The sequence below is a fragment of the Equus przewalskii genome, chromosome 14, assembly GCF_037783145.1.
Source record: "Equus przewalskii isolate Varuska chromosome 14, EquPr2, whole genome shotgun sequence".
Taxonomy (NCBI): Eukaryota; Metazoa; Chordata; class Mammalia; order Perissodactyla; family Equidae; genus Equus; species Equus przewalskii.
This window is the reverse complement of record NC_091844.1, coordinates 33,454,325-33,467,374: the sequence shown is the minus strand read 5'-3', so window position 1 is coordinate 33,467,374 and position 13,050 is coordinate 33,454,325. Positions and strand designations below refer to the sequence as shown.

General features: G+C 41.8%; 1 protein-coding gene across 2 annotated transcripts in view; it reads right to left on the bottom strand.

The window, feature by feature from the left end:
* Nucleotides 1–5,185, bottom strand: part of PPP3R1 (protein phosphatase 3 regulatory subunit B, alpha) — a 66,591-nt gene extending 61,406 nt beyond the window's left edge. Inside the window, exon 1 of one of the 2 annotated variants that reach the window (XM_070573849.1) lies at nt 4,980–5,185. In XM_070573849.1, the coding sequence (XP_070429950.1) occupies nt 4,980–5,039 (60 nt within the window). In that variant the 5' untranslated portion in view covers nt 5,040–5,185. Of the gene's footprint in view, nt 1–883; nt 1,465–4,979 lie in introns of those variants that run through there. The other variant, XM_070573850.1, reaches the window with a different exon arrangement.
* Between the last annotated feature and the right edge of the window lie 7,865 nt (nt 5,186–13,050).

The following is a 13,050-nucleotide window of genomic DNA, read 5'->3' as shown; positions in this document are numbered from 1 at the left end:
TAGCGTCGGTTTGAAACACTACAGCAGCGAATTCTACCTAGGGATTAATGCGAGGGTAAGGAAAGACAAATTTAAATCGCCATGATTCAAAAACAACCACCACCAGAGACAGACTTACGAAGGTAACAAAGAAAACGAAAACCCCTTCCTTGGTAGTAAGGAAGCATTAAAAAAACAAGTGTCCTCATTTATCCAAGACCGAGTGAGACTCTGTTTTCCTGAATCTACACCTTGGAGCTTCCCGGTTCGCCAGTGCAGAGAAAAGCAGCAGCGAGAGAAACCCCGTGAGGTTGCAAACAGCAGCGAAATAAACACTAACAGCAGAGGGGGGAAGTAAGTGGCAGGATTCCTGCCAAGACTCACTGCTCGAAAATGGAGTGGGAGTGGGAGAAAGAGCAGCCCTGGAGAAAAAGTGGGTCTTATATAAAGAGCCATTTGCCACAGACGATTATTCCCATAGGATCTGGGAATAGCCCCGAACTTGAGAGTGCGTCTGGGGGTGAGAGGGGGGCTCCACGTGCAGGAGGGTCCGGAGAGAAGTAATGCGGGGCGACGAGGGAACAGTCCCAGACCGATGGCCCCAGGGAGTGGGGGGGAGGGGGGGTCGAGGCAGGGGCGGAATCCCGGCGGCCGGGAGGGGGCGGGGGCGCCCCGCAGAGGCCCGGGGGCGGCGCGGGGACCAGCCGTCCTGTCAAGCAGCCGGCCGGCCGCCCCCGCCAGCCACCGACGCACCCGGGCCGCCGAGGGCTCTCTCGGACCCGCCGCGGCACCAGCTCTCGAATTTTCCACCGGGGGAAGCCGACCGGGGGCGTCGGGGCTCGCCCCCGGCCCAGGAAGCGGCGGGCGGGGGCGGTATGGTGCATCGGGGAAGCAGAGGTCTCACCATTTTGCTCGGCGGTCACGGCTCGCTCGGGCAGAGGAGAGTGTCGGCGCTCAGACGGGCTCCCGCAGGAAGCGGCGGCGGCGGCCCAGCTGCGCTCGGCCGGGGCGGCTGCGGCCCTCGGGACGCCCGCGGGGGAGGGGGTGCGGGCTGGGGGAGGGGCGGCGGCGCCGCGGGGCCCGCGCCGGCCGGGTGACTGGGCACGCGGGGGCGGGCGGGGGAGCAGAGAAATTAAGGTCGAGATTCGGAGACAGAGGGAGCGGGAGGAGAGGCGGCGAGAAGGGGGAGAGGCAGAGAGGAGGGGGAGAGGGGGTACGGGGGCCAGGCGACTCGGGGGCTGCAGCCGCGCGCTCGCGCCGGAGCCGTGACGGACTCTCTGCAGAGGCTTGCGCTGACCCGCAACCTCAAGGCACGAAAAGGGGGAGGGCGGCAGGAGGAGGAGAAAGCGGAGCGCAGCGGCGCGCGGGGCGGAGGGCGGGGGCGCGCGCGCGGGGCCGGCGGCCGGGCGGGGCTTCCGCGAGCGCCGCACATCCGGGCACCCGCGCGCCGGCTCGGCGGCCCGCCGCGGCGCTCTGGCGAGCTCTGGTTGGGGAGCGCGGAGCGCGCGGACCACGTTCGCTCTCCGCCGGCCGCCCCCTGCGTGCGAGCGGGGGGAGCGCGGGGGGCGGGGGGAGCGCGGGGGGCGGGGGGAGCGCGGGGGGCGGGGGGAGCGCGGGGGGCGGGGGGAGGACGGCGGTGACGTAGCGTGGTGGAGCCCTTCCTGTCATGTGGCTGGAGGCGGGGGGAGGCGGGGGAGGCATCGCCGGGAGGGGAAGGAGGAAATGCTGGGGTGCCCTGGGAGGAAGGAAATGCGAGGGGTGCGCGAGCGGCGGGCGCGGGGGGAGCTGGGGCCCAGGACTGGGAGCCTTGTCGGGGAAGAGGAGCAGATGTGCGGCCTTAAGGTGCCAGAGCCAGCCAGGCACCACAGGAAAAAAAAAAAAAAAAAGGAAAATCCAAGCCCTGGGGCTAGAGGGAATCAGTTTGCTCTGAAAGAAAGGAATATTTGCATCAGTGTACCAACCGGGACCCACTACGGAATTGCAGGGTGCACCTGGACCGTTGTCAGCCCCGGGCAGCCCCAGGTCCACACTCCAGTATGAGTTGGCAGAGTCAGGAGCTGCGTTGGAAAGACAAGGAGGGGAGCCAAAGCTGGCCGTAGCGAGGCGTGGGGAACCACGGGATACCAGTCGAGGGGCCGCTTTCCCGCTCCCACCAAGACCTCCCCCAGATCGGGATTCTCCTTCAACCCTCCAGGCTGCCCTTTGACGGGTGCAGCAGTGTGTGTTTTTGAGAAACATTCGAAGACAGATTGCCCACTTACTCTTTTAGTAGGGCTATAACCACTTTGGCGGCAGTTACTATTCCCAGAAAATTCAGGCTGGGATGGGAAATGAAGTCCAGAAAAGCATAAGGAGGAAAGTTATGTTCAGAGAAAAAACAGAGCGCTCACAGGAGAGGTATGATAAGGACACTGAAGAAAACATTTTGCAACTATTTAACCAGTTACTGCTTTTCAGATCTTGATAATCTCGTGTATGTATGTGTGTGAAAGAGAGAGAGGGAGAGAATGTTTTCTGAGTGGTCAGGAACACCTTATTGACAAATTCTTTGAGTAGTTTTATCAAAAGCCATAGTGTTTTTTAAGGGCAGTTTGTTAAAAACTTCTTACATGAGAATTTTATTCTTTTTCTGTGCTAATTATTTTTCCACATGATAAGCACTCATCTTTTCTAATAGAGGCTGAGTGATGAGCCCTAGGTCTCTCTCCCCACCCACCCCCCTTTTTTTTAAAGAACTGCTTTGTTTCTGCGTCAGGATAAATAAGGAAAAGTAACTTAATGACAAGCTGTGTCACATAGTGAATGTGTCTAGGAAAGGCCCACAAATGATGCTGTCTCTTCCACCCTTTAATCTAAGTTTCTTGACTTGGATTCTGTTGCTATTTAGGTCCTGAAGTGTTACAAAACAGGGAAAAGTTCCTAAACTAATGTGTGTAATGTGTTCTAAGCATATTATTTTCAATTAGTTTTTCACTATAAAATTAAGGCAAGCTCATTAAAAAAAAAGTACTATATAAAAAAAATTCCTCCCCCTCAGTTCCATTTCTCAGAGGTGATCACTGTAACTTCATTTGTGCATGTGTCCCTTGGACGTATTCAATGAAAGGCAAATTATCATTTTTACTGAGGATTAAATACTAAGAAAGAATCTGAACTATATGGGATGCAGTAGCTTTAGAGTAACCCATGGTTTTGTCATTTTAGTCAATTTAACGATAATCAATCCACAAGTATCTATTGTGAACCTAAATCAGAAATTCAAGAGCTAGCACTGTGAAAGACTGGTTAGCCTCTGTTACTGACCGAAGCAAGAGACACAAAGCCAGTCCACTTGCTCCTTCTCATCCTACAAGTCTCCCAGAGTTCACCACTGACATTCCCTCAGCTTTGTGTATACTGTATACAATGCAGGCAAGGAGCAGGGTGCGTCTCTGACACTGAAACTAATTAGCAGTCTATTTTGAGTCCATTGAGAGAAATAAATCCAAAATGCACCTTTAATACCCAGGTTTTTCCCATAAGGCCGAAAAAGAAGGTATGATAAGTAGTCATTCTCCTTTTTTGCCTTTTTTCATTAAGTTTTGGTGTAAAGTTGGTATGAGAGGGAATAGTACCAAACAGTCCTGCTAAAAGCATGTGTTTTTAAATAGATAGATATGTGAAAAGGCAAAGGACATGTGTAATAAGTGGACTATTTTTCCTGGGAAAGGTAGCAACCAAAAGATGATTTTGGGGAGTATTATGTCAAATAAGTTGGAGGGAGACACACTTAAGACAGAGATACCATGTACAAGAACAATAACTGAGGTGTGAGGTGATGAGAAGTATCGATGGCAGAGGAATGGAAGGGGTGGATATGAAAGACATGGAGCAGAAATGGGCTGACTATGCAACTCGTGGATGTAGGGAACAAAGAGGGAGAAAGGAAAGATGACCAGTTTTAGTTTGGATAACAGAAAATGGTGATACCCTTAAGAGAAACACCAAAATCAGGAGAAGTTTGATTCCTGAGTGAAAAGAGATTAGTTTGGATTTTAAAACGCTAAGTTTGGGCCTGCCAGGTGGTGTAGTGGTTAAGTTCACGAGCTCTGCTTCAGCAACCTGGGTTTGCGGGTTCAGATCCTGGATACAGACCTAGACGCTCATCAAGCCACGCTGTGGCAGTGTCCCGCATACAAAATAGAGGAAGATTGGCACAGGTGTTAGCTCAGGGACAATCTTCCTCAAGCAAAAAGAGGAGGATTGGCAGCAGGTGTTAGCTCAGGGCCAATCTACCTCAAAAAAAAAAAAAAAAAGTTTAAGTTGCTTCCCAGTGGAAACACCAAAGTAGAAGCTGGAAGTGCAAGTTAGAAAGGAATAGAAGATGTGGGAATCAACTTAAAAACGGAGGTTGAAAGTGAAACCTTCAAATGTCCACTTACTTAGAAAAAGAAGGGACCCAGACATAGTAAGAAAGCTGCTAAATAGAAAGAAAATGAAAAGAAAGTTTTAAGAAAGGGAGTTTACAGTCATATTTGACCATGGGCAGCCTCAGCCTTCAATGTCACCACAATTATCTTTAAGAAGTTAGAAATGTCGCAGGAAATTTTATCATGTGTAGACCTTCGAGATGGTTGTGATATCCAGAAATCTGCCTTATTCTTCAAGGACTGATCACTGTTGTTTATTTGTATATAACATTTAAGGGGGGCGGAAAAAACAAATTACTATTCCTGTAATTGTTTAACGTGTTCCAGTGCAGTATTACCCCAAAACATCCACTTTGATTCACCATTATACTAACTAATGTCAACTAGAAACCATGTTTTATTTTATAGTCTTCTTATACTTAGGAAGAAAATGCCAATTTAAAAGGAGAGTAATTAAAACCACTAGAAAAAAAATGTTCCCTTTTAGTACACATATTGTTAATGTAGATTTAGAGGAAATGGCTACCTCTCCTCCTAGATAAAACATCTATGTCCCAGCTCAGTAATACCAGATTTAAGAATATTTTGTACCTTCTTGCGACCTTGTTTCACATCGCAAAATTCTCTTTGTAGTAGGTGCTTAGGCTGCATGGGGAATAGATCGGCTTCCTTCCCAGAATCCTTTTTTGTGTGGAGGAGAAGGCAGCTAGCCCCTGCTCCAGGGTGTGGTTGAGGAAAGGCTCCTTGGCACCTGGGATGGCAGGGAAGTGCTCGTTCCCTTCTAAGTAGCAGAGGTATGAGCCAAGGATTCTAAGTTCCATCTTGGAAACTCATTTCTCCATAGAAACCATCTTACAAAGAGTTCTCTAAACAATGGCCTTCCCACAAAAGCCTCATTAAATTATAATGTAGCTAAAACTCTGTATATTTGCTATTAAAAACACAATGGTATAAAACAGTACTCTTAAAAATATGTAGCTTTATGAATTAAGGAGTTTGGAGAAAATGTATACAAAATACTGGATGCAATTTTTTTTAATTTTAAGCATAACCAGTTTTAAAATTATGGATCATATGCAACTTTTCTAATTATCATAAGAGAATTACATTTAATTTGTTCAAAATAAGATCTATCATTTACTTTTCAGATGAAACACAAATTAGAAAAATTTTTAAATTAGCAAAAGTTTCAAAAACTTATCTGATAAATTGGTTATATAAGTTATTTCTATGTTATATAATGCACCAAAAAGAAAAGAGATTTCCTAAGATTTATTCCTAAACCTCTTGAATCCATATCTATTTCTATGTATTAGAGGAAAAACCCACAGTGTTTTTAAAGGCAGTCTGTTAACACTCTACGTGATGAGCTTCATTCTTTTTCTGTGCTGATTATTTTTCCATATGATAAGTACATTACAATTAGGTAGTTATAAGTTATAAAGATGACAGTTTAAATCATGAGGTAGAGGACAGAAATCAGAGATCATAGGAGGTGTAGGGCCAGACCAACCGCAGAACCAAAGGTAACATCTACAAGTAAGTGGCAGAAGGAGAAAGAAGTGACAGAAGAAATGATGGACCAGGCAGAAGGGCAGGAGACTCAGCAAGGATGCCCAGGAAGCTGAAGGAGAGGAGTTTAGGATAAAGGGATGGTCCAGCAGTGTGGTCAAAGAGGACCAAGACAGATGGAAAAGTGCAGGTCACTGGTTTACATCCACGTATATCCAATGAAATGTGCTAGATTATGTCTTGAAATCATTTTTCTAAATCAGAAGTCTCATTTGTTTCTTTGATCTCTTGCACATAAAAGTGAGTACCAAGACAAAGCCATTTATTTGGTCTTTGAGAGTATTTACTAAGAGTATTTACCTTGCAGCATTTACCTATGCCTAACTACAGCAAATACTTAACAGTCTTTACCTAAACATAACAGAAAATATCATTAAAATTTAAAACAGACATATTACAACCCTAGAGAAGACCTGTTTGTCATACTTGTTAACTCACTAATATACTTACACACTCACAAATGTCTGCATGTGCTCCACACAAGACAGCATGTAAGACTAGATTGAGACCCTAGTTCTGATCCTACCTCTGGCTCCAGTCCATTTCTATATGAATTGTGGGTAGTTATTAAAGTCTAAGTCTGCACCATCTAATACGGTAGCCCTAGCCATGTTTTTGACTATTTAAATAAAATCGAGTAAAATTAAAGTTCAGTTCTTCTGTCTGATTAGCTATATTTCAAGTGCTTGATAGTGGCATACCTAGTGGCTACCATATTGGACATCACAGAAAGTTCTATTGGACAGGACTCATCTAAGTCCTTTACCAGAAAATATTCATCACCAACCACTACTATAATGTTGTTTATTATGAGGGTAAGCAAGTTTCAGATATAACAAGTTAACTGAAACTATCTTAGGTGCCCTTAGCATTTGAACAAAAATAATAGACACTCAAAAAAACATAAAAGTATATTTGAACAAATGAAAATACACCAATGTCAGAAAAAAATGTGTGTGTGTATGTTAGACAGAGAGACTGAAAAAGGAAAAAATTTTGAAGACTATTGTAGGCACTTTTACTGAGAAAATGTATACATTCTATATTAAAATATTTAATATAGCTTTTTCAACATCAAACAATATATTTCAATAAACAATAGAAAATTTTAAACTTATAAAAATATTTTTATCAATTGCATATAATTAATAGCTAATTTACTTTATTTCACTAATGATTTTTATTTTTTATTATAATCAATTTCCACGTTTTACCCACAGTTTTAATAGAGATTTCGGGTAGCAATCATGACACTAGAGAGAAATTTTAAAATACAAAAAGAATGTGGTAAGGGATAGAGTATTAATGCTATCATCTCACAAAGATTCTTAAGAGATCTTCAATAAATAAAGGATCAGGTTTTCAGTTTTATATTCCATCTAAAAATAACATTCCTTAGTGCTGAGTCAGGACTTAGAGCGTGCAACATACTGAATCCAGTTCTTTCAATTGTCAGGGTTTTTCTCAGGGAATTTTCAAAGTAGACCGTGGCTTCCAAAGAAAAGGAAAAGAGTAAACTGGCAAAAAAAGATTGGTTTGGCATAGAATAATTGGTTTGGCCATTCATGAACTTAACTCATCTGCTATTTGAACAGGGTTTGCACTCCAGGATCAGGCTGTCCCCTAGAAAAAAGAACACCATTTTACAGATTATAACCCACAGGTAGTAGGGATTAATTGGCTTTGGATGGCAGACCTCAGAAGTCCCCACTGACTTCTCTTGGGAGTAAGGAGGCAAGGCAGTGCCATTAGAGTGCCATTAAGTTGTGGTTACACCATAACTGGAGCACAGCTTGGGATGGCATTTTCTAGATGGGGATGTGGAAGTGTGGGGAACACTGAGGCTAAATATTAGGCCTTACTAACCTTTCCTTTACCTCCATCATTTCCACTAGATGGGACGACTCTAAACGTTCCACTTTTGAGCAAGCCTGTTCTTTCTTTTGCCTGACTCTGGGCACTGGGTAATTTTTTAGTAGCTTCCTTCTAAAAGATCCTTGGAGGAAAATCATTGGATCATTAACATGGTTATTATAGAAAATGTGTTAAATACAGAAAAGTGCAAAGAAGAGAGAATCATCTGTAATCATACCACCAAGAGATAGTCATTATTTATATTTGGATATATCTCCAATTTTTTTCTATGTATATTTACAGAAAAAAAATTATATATATAATTATATCTCATATATTCTATATAATTATATATATATATATATATTTGGGATCTACTGTTTTATAACATCCTTGTCCACTTAATATTTTGGAAATGTTTTCCACATCTGTAAATATTCTTCAATAATATGATTTTTAATTTTTATTTATTTAATAATGTTAATGTATGCCATAGTATATTTAACAAATCTCCTATAACTTAATTTTGATTTTGGCTGTTTTCAGATTTTTCCTGTTACAGACAAGAGTATGTTAAACATCTTCGTGAATCTTTCTGCACATCTCTGATTGTTTCTTTAGGATACATTCATAGTAATAGAATTACAGACCCAAAGGGTATAAAAATTTTAAAGGTTTTTAAAATATATATATTGTCAGATTACTCTCAAGAAAATTTGGACATGTAGACTCTACCCAACAGTGCACAGTTCCCAATAGCTGTACAGACTGTATATTGACATTTCTTTTAAATATAGGTTATTTTGAAAACTGGCACCCCATTGTAATGTGCATTTCTTGGTTTACTGGTAAAATTGAACATTTTCTTAAGTTTTGACCTTGTAACTCAACTACTAAGAATATATCCCTGTGACTTACCTGATCATTGCCCAATTTCCTTGGAGAAATTTGTGATTTTTAGTGATTTATAACAACTTTTTACATATGAAGGGTATAATCCCCTCATCCATCATGTGTTAGGATGATTTTCCCCAAGCCCAGGAAAAGATCACAATTCAAAGTTCGAAGTACAGTTTCTACTGCATGCCTCTTGCTTTCACACCCCCAGAAAGTAAAAAAATCATAAATCAAACCATCATAAGTCAGAGACCGTTTGTAATGTATGCAAATTCTGCATCAAGAACACCTAAGGAAATACCCATGCAATTAAAAAATGTAATCTTCAAAGACTGAAAAATAGCTGAAGATGTTATCTTCTGAAAATGTCATATGATCTAGGATCAACTGCGTGTATCATTTTGTTATTCTGTATCAATTGCACACATAGCCCATACAATGTATATAGTTATAAAACGTTCTGTGTGATGCACATTGCTTTATGGGTTTTCTCTAACCAAGTACATACACTACTCACAAAATTTCACAAAATTTTATATCTCCTTGTCCATTCTTTCTGTGGTATCTTAAGTAAAGGTGATTGATAGAAAGTTAAACCAGCTATTATTTGGACACAGAGGTAGCTGCAACGTAGTTCTTTGACATCTGCGTTTTATGAGGACATCAAAACAATTTGCTTTAACAAAAGTAACATCATAACTAAGTAAAGTTACAAGCCAGAGATACATTCTGGGTAGTTCATTCCCATTCTGTTTTTCTGCTGGAATGGGTTCTTTGTACCATATTCTAAATCAAAAATATCTTAAAAAAAAAAAAGAATTGACTGGTTATATCAGTTTTCCTTGTAATGATTAAAATTATCATTCAAATTTGTTTTTTCAGGGCAAACTTGTTGGAACCAAATTTAAAAGATTCAGTAGTGTATTCTCTGTAATGCTAATCTTCCAGGACGTATAAGAGTAACCAAAAAGAAATTGTGAAGAAATGTACCTATGGAAATAAATATATACAATACAATGTTATAGATTGTGAATATTCAGTAAATGAGCCATGCCTGCATATCAAGATTGTATCACTAAAAATTAATCAATATGCTTTTATTTTTTTTTTAAAGATTGGTGCCTGAGCTAACAACTGTTGCCAATCTTTTTTTTTCTTTTCTGCTTTTTCTCCCCCAATCCCCCCAGTACATAGTTGTATATCTTAGTTGTGGGTCCTTCTAGTTGTGGCATGTGGGACACCGCCTCAGCATGGCCTGATGAGCGGTGCCACGTACATGCCCAGGATCCAAAGCCACAAAAGCCTGGGCCACCAAAGCAGAGCGTGTGAACTTAACCACTTGGCCACGGGGCCGGCCTCCAATATGCTTTTAAAAATAATTCACTCTTCTGAAAAGAATTTAGAAACATGTATGAGATATACAAAATTTTCAATACTGGAAATAGAACTTGTTAGTTTTTGCATAATTGGCAAATTGCACTAGTGCTAAAATTCTCAAGGTCATAGCTAGAAATTACAGTCTAGATGCACTTTATGCATTTTATCAGAATGAGGAAGTCGATTGTGTTTCTAAGAAAATATTTTAATTAAAAGTTGTATATTTTTGAGGTGCCGGCCCTGTGGCCGAGTGGTTGAATTCAAAAGCTCAGCTTTGGCCGCTGAGGTTTTGATGGTTCGAATCCTGGGCGTGGACATGGCACCGCTCATCAGGCCATGCTGAGGCGGCATCCCACATGCCACAACTAGAAGGACCCACAACTAAAAATACACAACTATGTACCTGGGGGCTTTGGGGAGAAAAAGGAAAAATAAAATCTTTGAAAAATAAAATTGTATATTTTTGAGTAAGGATGAAATATTTGGTGAATAAGTTTTCTTCAGTGAATTCAATATGTTCTGTGATTTTAAACTGGTCTTTGGAGGCCCAAGACAAAGAGATCCTGTTGTTCAAAAGGTGTGTGTTTAGAAGTAAGGACTTATGAGATTGAGATCAAGAGAGGAGTCTTAGAAGACTCAAATCAACTACTGGTTGAGATGTGCATATTCTGTGACAGTCAATAGGCATTGGATGGGCAGGGGCTGCAGGATGTTTAGACAATGGTGGGTGGAGGGATTAGGCACAATGAACACTGAGTTTAAGAACTTTGAACCCCAATAGAGTGCTCCAGGATCCAGCGTTGGTGGAAAAGCATTGAGGAATCTGAGGTTGGCTGGCTAGCAGAGCCTGAAGAATAACAAGGGACACTGAAAGAGCATGGGAGAGTAGTTTATAAAGACACAATTTTAAGCACTTCAAAGCATGTACCATATTTTTAAGTCTTCTCAATTGACTGAAAATCATTTTGTGGGTCTAAGAAGAGAGGAAATTAAGTGCTGGGGTTGGAAGTAGAACCCAGGACTGCATAACTCCAAAACTCAAGCTTTCACCACTATATTATACGGCTGTTTGTGTGCATAACTGCTGGGGGGGCGAGGTGCAGGTACACATGCATTATCCCTTATGTATTTCATATTCTTTTTAAAATAAAGATAGGATCATGCTGTTTTGAAACTGTTTCCCTCACCAACTCTTGTGTTCATGTAACACATTAGACTTTGAAGAGCTCTGGTAACGATAGTTTCAGGCCCCTAACCCAAAGCCTAAAGAGCATGTTTAAATAAAAGCCAATTCCCTCCATAAGCACAGTCCCAGAAGGCCACACTGAAGCTCCCGATGACATGGACCATTAGTCTGTGAGACGGCAAGCCCAGAAGTTGAGATAAGAGGAAAAACAATGGTCCCATTTTTCTGACTTTGTAAAAACAGTCAAATGCAGACGTTTGGGGCCATTCATGACCACAGACTCAACAACTTTTTCTCACTTGTAATACATTGGGCTATGATGTAGAAACAGAAATATAATCTTCTCCACCATTTCCTCAATTAGTGTTTCAACTCACTAGATAATAAGAAGTAACAGGAAACTTTAAAAAAGTTACAGCTTTGTTTGTACAGTAAATAAATGTGTTTCCAAGATACACAGGAAGCAGATATGTCGAGTAAGAAAGTGAATGTTTAAACTATCTTTTTGTTTTTAAACCCAACTATGGTTCCATAGCTTGAACATGTAGTCCTCCATAATAGTTTTGTTATTATATTTTGTAGTTGGAGTTTGGGATTATATGCAGTAAATGAGATAATAGGTTACACTATTACACTAAAATCGTGAGTCAGATCCAGCTCCTTAAGCTTTGTCCAGTGTTTCGCTCTGCATTTTCTCAGTCCTTCCAGAGGAGCAAACTAGTGCTTCCCTCGAATTCTTGCAGCACATGGACAGAGCAGTCTCAACACATGTTGGTGTCCCTGTCCATCGGAAGGGTATAAAACTTGAATTAAAAATGGCTTTTTACCAAGACATGGAAGCAACCTAAGTGCCCATCAACAGACGAATAGATAAAGAAGATGCGGTACATATATACAATGGAACACTACTCAGCTGCAAAACAGAACAAAATCATTCCATTTGCAATAACATGGATGGACCTTGAGAGAATTATGTTAAGTGAAATAAGCCAGCGAGAGAAAGATAATCTGTGTATGACTCCACTCATATGAGGAATTTAAAAATGTGGACTAAGAACAGTTTAGTGGATACCAGGGGAAAGGTGGGGTGGGGGGTGGGCACAAAGGGTGAAGTGGTGCACCTACAACATGACTGACAAACATTAATGTACAACTGAAATTTCACAAGATTGTAACCTATCATTAACTCAATAAAAAAAATGGCTTTTTAAAAAGGAATAAAAATAGGAAATGTACCTTTCAAGATCGCAGTCTCTGTCTGGGGTGCATTTTCTCCTGTCTAACAAGAGGGCTTTAGAAAAGATGAAAGCTAAGCACCATCCCTTCCAGCTCTAAAGGTCTATGCTGCTATGGTTTCTAACAGACCTTGTGAAACCTCAGAGCAAAACCAGGCAAGCTCCTGCAACTGGCAGCTTCTGAGGGGAACACAGAGGCTCCTCCTAATTTCTTGGAGTCAGCAAGTATTTCACTTCAGATTTTCATTTTAGTCTGCTAGCTGCAAAACTGGGGCCTGCCACTTTCACTTCAACCTAGGTCATATGGATCAAGTTCAGAGAGAATAGGGCCTTCTTATTCACGACATACATGTGAAAATTAATTTAAAAAATAAAGCTAAGAGTTGGGCCTGCCCGCTGGCACAGCAGTTACATTCACATGTTCTGCTTCCGTGCCCCGGGGTTCGCCGGTTCAGGTCCTGGGTGTGGACCTATACATCACTTGTCAAGCCATGCTGTGGCAGGCATCTCACATAAAATAGAGGAAGATGGGCACGGATGT